The sequence below is a fragment of the Papaver somniferum genome, chromosome 4 (assembly GCF_003573695.1).
Source record: "Papaver somniferum cultivar HN1 chromosome 4, ASM357369v1, whole genome shotgun sequence".
NCBI lineage: Eukaryota > Viridiplantae > Streptophyta > Magnoliopsida > Ranunculales > Papaveraceae > Papaver > Papaver somniferum.
This window is the reverse complement of record NC_039361.1, coordinates 106,189,553-106,195,783: the sequence shown is the minus strand read 5'-3', so window position 1 is coordinate 106,195,783 and position 6,231 is coordinate 106,189,553. Positions and strand designations below refer to the sequence as shown.

Here is a 6,231-nt window from a genome sequence, read left to right as displayed (position 1 = left end):
ATAATGTTTTCTCCTAAGGGATTAGATATTAAGAAATCATCTAGGCCTCCTAAGAGGCCACTTTCTCTTTTTAATAATGATGTTGAAGCTAGGTTGCTGGAACATTAGAGGGCTCAATGACCCTCTAAAGCAACGAGAGCTTAGTAGCGATTTATTTTTTCCAATAAACTATCCATTGTAGGAGTTGTTGAAACTCATGTTCATGAGTTGAATAAGGATACTATTAGATTTTTTGTTAATAAAAATTGGAAGTTCATTGATAATTATATAAATAATTCTTTTGGTAGAATTTGGGTAGGGTGGAATCCCCTGGAAGCTAATGTTTATGTTATTCATACTGTTGATCAAAATATTCTCTTAGAGGTTGTTACTAGTAGAAATTTACGGTTTGTTGTTACAATGGTCTATGTTGATAGTGAAAGCACTATGAGGAAAACTCTATGGAATGATATAATTGCTTATGCTGCTTTGTATGAGGGGCCTTGGATCGTTTTAGGGGATTATAATAAGATTTTAGCTTCTAATGAGAAAATTGGTAGCTCCATTATTCAAGCTTCTTCTATGAATGATTTTTTTTTTGTACCCAAGAGTCTCATTTATTTGATCTTCCTTTTTCTGGAGATTTTCTCACCTGGTCAAATAAACAGATTGGTTCGAGTAGGGTTGTTACTAAATTGACAGAGTTTTGGTGAACATGGAATTGGTTTCTCTTTTTACTAGTTGAAAAGTTGATTTACTAAATCCTGGGATTTCATATCATTCGCCTATGGTGTGTTCTGTTTTTAAACAATAGAAACATGGCCCTCCACCTTTCATTTAATTATCTAACAGAGGAGCCAGATTTCCTTGACATTGTTAGAGAGGCTTGGAGAGGGAAAATAAAAGGCAATCATATGTTTGTTTTGGTGTCTAAACTCAAGAAAGTAAAATATGCTCTAGGTGAATGGAGAAGATGGAGATCTAATAATTTTTATGAAGAAGTTTGTAAAGCTAAAGAGGCAATGATAACTGCTCAAACTAATGTTCAATTAAAACCTCTTGATGCTGCTACTACTTACATAGAAAGAAGAATTGTAGGTTCTTATGCTAAGGCTGTTCGACAAGAAGAATATATGCTTAAGCAAAGTCTAGGGTGCAATGGATGGAATAAGGAGACTTAAATTCTTTATTTTTTCATAATTCTTTAAAAGAATGACGTTGTCATAATAATATTTTTATCCTTAAAGATTCAAATGGTAATGTGTTTGATGAAGATAAAGAAATTTTCCTAGAATGTATCCAATTTCTTTCTGATTTGTTTAAAGGAGACAATACTTCTACTTTCTCTAAGGATGATGTTGCTTTTGTTAAAATTTTATAATCTGGTTAGTGCTGATGATGCTTGTAGTTTGGTTTCTCCTATTATTAGGAATGAAATAATCTATACTTTATCTTGTATTGGCTATAGTAAAGCTCAGGGTCCTGATGGCTTATCGAGTCATTTTTTTCAAGGTTTGTTGGCAGATTATTGAAGAAGATTTTGTGAAGGCCATTCAGATCTTTTTCTTTCTAAATCGAAGTTGTTGGGGGAGGTAAACAACACTTTTCTTACCCTGGTTCCTAAATCTGATAATTCAGATGTTATTGCTGATAATATACCTATTTTATGCTGTAATGTTATTTATAAGTGTATAACAAATATAATAGCTATTAGAATGAAAAGTGTGTTGAGATGTTTCGTGAGTGCAAACCAATATGCTTTTATCTTCGGTAGGTCAATACAAGATAACATTATGCTTTCCCATGAAATCGTACGAAATTATCATAGAGAAACTGGCACTCTCCTAGATATTCACTTAATATTGATATATATATATATATAAGGGAAGCTTATGACACAATTAATTGAAAATTCATTTTTCTATGTGTAGTTAGAATGGGTTTTCCTGATCAGTTCATTGAATGGATTTATGTACTTTTTTCTTTAGCTAAATTTTCGATGCTGGTTAACAATTCACCTTATGGATATTTCCCTACTAGTGGGAGCCTTAGGCAAGGTTGTCCCCTATCACCCTACCTCTTTGTTATTGTTATGGAAGTTTTGAGTATTTCTTTGAAACTTCAAGTTGATGTTGGTAGTTATGGTCTTCATCCTAGACGTAGGTTGACAAATTTGACACACCTTTGCTTCGCCAATGATATTCTTGTTTTTTTCAAAGGTTCGCTTGCTGCTGCTGATTCAGTTAAACATGCTATAGCTATGCTTAGTAAGATTTCTGGCCTTGAAATGAATAAGCAGAAGACAACTTTTTTCTCTTCTTCGGTTGATAGTGGGACTCTATCTCAGATCTTGTTATGTTTGGACTGTAGTAGTAGTGCTTTACCTGTTCGCTATTGTGGTGTACCTTTATTATCTACTAGACTTTCTTATCAAGATTGCTTACCCCTAATATCTAAGATCGTTAAAAGGGTAAAATCATGGAAATCTAAGTCACTTAATTATTCTGGGAGATTTCTTATAGTCAAAATTGTGCTCATTGGTGTGATATTTTTCTGGTTGTCCTGTTTTGTTTACCGAAAAAGTCTATCAAAGAACTGAATTTTATCTGTAAGAAATTCTTGTGGGCTGGTGTATATATGGGAATCAAGTATCATCCTATAGGTTGGGATTTAGTTTGTAGACCTTTACAAGAATGTGGCTTGGCAGTGAAGAATATTGAAATTACTAATACTGCTGCTAACCTTAGGCATGTGTCGGATTTGGTCATTGAAAAGGAAAATATTTGGAATGATTGGGTTCATAAGAACCTTATTATAAATAGAGACTTTTGGAACATTAATATTCCACAGGATTTATCGTGGTGTTGGCATCAAATCTTGGACCAGAGAGAGGTTGCTAAAAATCTTATCTTTCATGTACTTGGTACTGGTAGTAGTGTTAAGTTTACCTCTGACTTATGGCATCCTTGTGGTCATATATATGAATGGGTGAATAATTCTATATTGGAATACATTTTTCCCAACTCTAATTGCACGGTGGATCATTTTATTGAGAATGCTCAATGGAGTTTTTCTCAGTCCCATTTTGTGGAGGTGCAAAATGTGATATCTAAATTACAGATAGTTGAGTTCAACATGGGTGAAAAAGATATTGTGGTTTGGAAGCCTAGATATATTGGGAGCATACTATGAAAGACTCTTATAAGGCTTTATATGGTGTTAGGAACTCTGTAAACTGGCATTGTTTGGTATGGTTCAAGTCTCATGTGCCAAAACATACTTTTATTGCTTGGTTAGGGTTCCATAGACGATTAAAGACAAGAGAGAAAATGGTGAAGTGGGGGATGTTACAAGTGGTTACTTGTCCTCTCTGTGATGGCATCTCTGAGTCTGAAGATCATCTATTTTATGAGTGTACTTATTCTGCTGGCATTTGGCAGGGAGTTCTCCTCAAAATGGGATATTTTCGTAACTTAATTAGCTCCTGGCAAGAAGAGATGGACTGATGTGTTGCAGTCTTTGTTGGAGAAGACATGTTGCCTAAAGTGAAGAAAATAATTCTGAACTTTTATATGTATCACATTTGGAATGAGGGGAACAACCGGGTTTTCTCAAGCAACTTCAGTGCTGCTGACCAAGTTGGTCATGCTATTATCAACGATGTATAAATCAAGGTTATGTCCATGATAGAAGGGAAGTTAACGAATAGTCCTATATCTAGAGCCTTTGTAGAGATATGGGGGTTAAGTTGCAGCTTTATCTCTATCATTGTTCAGTATTGTACTTTGCTTGGTCCTGATAATGATGAAATTATGATCAATACTGACGACTCCAAGAAAGATCTTTATAGGGGTGGGGAGCTACTCTGAGGAATAGTGTTGGTGATCCTATTGTTGCTGCAAAATGGGGTGGCCCACCCATTTTTGCAACTGCCCATGAATTGCAAGGGGTTGAAATGGGACTAACTCTTGCGAGAACATGGGGTTTTAAAATTGCTCATTTGGCCATTGATTCAATGGTGGTCTACTACATCTTGATGAATAAGGAGGAAAAAACACCTTGGCAGCTTCTTCAAATTTTGGCGCGGGGTAAATTTGCTTAGATACTTCTCTGAAATCTTAAATATTTCTCATGTTTATCGCGAGACCAACAGAGTGGTTGATCTGTTGGCTGGTTATCATCCTCCTATCAATTGGATGGATGTGAGTATAGAGGATTTCTCTATTAAGCTTTTTAACAAATTATTAAGGAAGATGAGGATGGGACACAGTATTAGGCGTAGTTAGTTTTTTTTGTTTTCTTTTCGGTTTTTGTTTTGTTTTGAGTTCTATCTTTCGTGGTCCCTTAAAGCTTAACCCAGTTATCTGATCAAAACAAAATAAATAAATAATAATAATTACCCCTTATATATACATGTAGTTTATTGGAAATACATTCACGGAGCAGACTTTATGTATTTCTCGATCTCCTTGGAAAATTTATCTGCACCTTGCAAATTATCCAGGATTGCTAATATGGGGTACCAAATTGCTTAGGGGTGTACCAATCTCTTAACAATATATATTTTGTCCTATATGCATTCTGGTACATCCCAAGCAATTCGATACCCTTAGTAGCAGCCTTGCAAATCATCCATCAATCATGATAAACCTTGGAAATCCTAAAATCATGTTTCAACGTTTCTATTCCAGGCCTTGGCCTGGCAAGTACTGTATTATGGGCCTATATTTGATGATTTGATGACAAGTTGTTCTTTCATTGACACATGTTGAAGTCTTATGACTTAACTCCTCAATGCAAAACACCTACTAGAATATTTAGTCAAGGCGGTTACATCGAATTAGTAAAGAACCTATTTGAGGTGGCTTTATTTTTAAAGTGTGGGAGTAGGAAAATCTCAAATTTTTACATTTGCTTTTTTGTTTTTGTTTTTGGTAGCTAATTTTTTTCATTTGTTTAGTCAGTGCAAACTTCGATACCTCAATCCTAAATTACCTTTACCTATAATGTTGGCACCGACGAATATCTTGATTTGTCGTTAGTTAGTTTTGTGACTATTTGGTAACCAAAATTTGACAAATAGAGACTAATTAACTACTAACCGTAAACGTGACCTGTTTCTCTTGGTCTTCAACTGTAAATCTTATTGGTTCATACTCAATGAGTCAGTCATTTACATACTATGACTTATAACTGTCCAACATAATTTATTCGTTTAGTTTTCTTTTTCCAAGCCTTTCCCTGTTACTTTAGCCTTTTCACCATTTCTCTTTCGTCAAACAATGACGATATTGTATAGTAGTTCTCTTTTTTTCAATTACTTGGTGCTCGTTACAAACTATAATCTAAAATATTCCTTACAGATTTTCTATGTTTTGGTCGGTCTGCTGAGGTGAGACGACAAAACCACCGTCATCGCCCGCCATCTCCTCGGCCATAACACTGCTGAAAATCAAATCTTATGTTTTATATTATTATACCTATAAACCGCAATATTACTTGTTGGAATTGTAACAATAAAATATTGAAAAATGATGTTAAAATTAAATTTCTGAAAATGAAATAAAACACTCAAATATTTAATCGCACACTGAGGACAGAGTCACTTGATCATCAAGTTGTCCTTAACACGATAGTTCACCGGTACGTCTCAAAAATGAGTGATGTTTATACCCTGTGGTGAAGTCGTATCTAGGATAAAACTGCACGTTGCAAGTACTATAAGCACTACAACACTTGCCCACTTACGAACCCAACAACAAGGATTAGGAGGAGAAATAAACACCGAAGCGCACAACAAAGCTACAAGAGGTGAAAGTAGCTAGGGATATTATCCTACTTTGGTACATCTTCAAATGAAGAAATCCTTTTCTTTTATAGGAAGTGAAAATGAATTTGACATAAATTACTTTTGGTAACTTACTACATAAACATAAAAGCATTTAAAGAATTAAAATATTTTAATTTTAATAACATAAGAACAATAGAAATTAAAATCTTATTTTGGTTACTCCATCAAGGAATTAAAGACTTTTTTAAATAATCCCTTGATAAATTAAAAGCTTGTTTTAATTTTAATCTTGGTTAACTTATGCATGTGCATACATGCACTGTGCATGGCAAGTGTCTCATGCCCACCCATATTGCATTTCATTCACTCATAGAAATTGAGTAAGCATCCTTAGAACTTTAGGTCGTTAGATCAATTGCATTTCATTCGCTCGTAGAAAATGAGTAAGCATCCTTAGACCT

At 34.4% G+C, this 6,231-nt stretch overlaps 1 protein-coding gene across 1 annotated transcript; it reads left to right on the top strand.

Annotated features, from left to right (window-relative positions):
- Window positions 1-1,915: 1,915 nt before the first annotated feature.
- LOC113272941 lies at window positions 1,916-3,171 on the top strand. Its single transcript, XM_026522722.1, has 2 exons — window positions 1,916-2,449; window positions 2,563-3,171. Exons 1-2 carry the CDS (start codon window positions 1,916-1,918, stop codon window positions 3,169-3,171), a joined length of 1,143 nt encoding a protein of 380 aa, XP_026378507.1.
- Window positions 3,172-6,231: the final 3,060 nt, after the last annotated feature.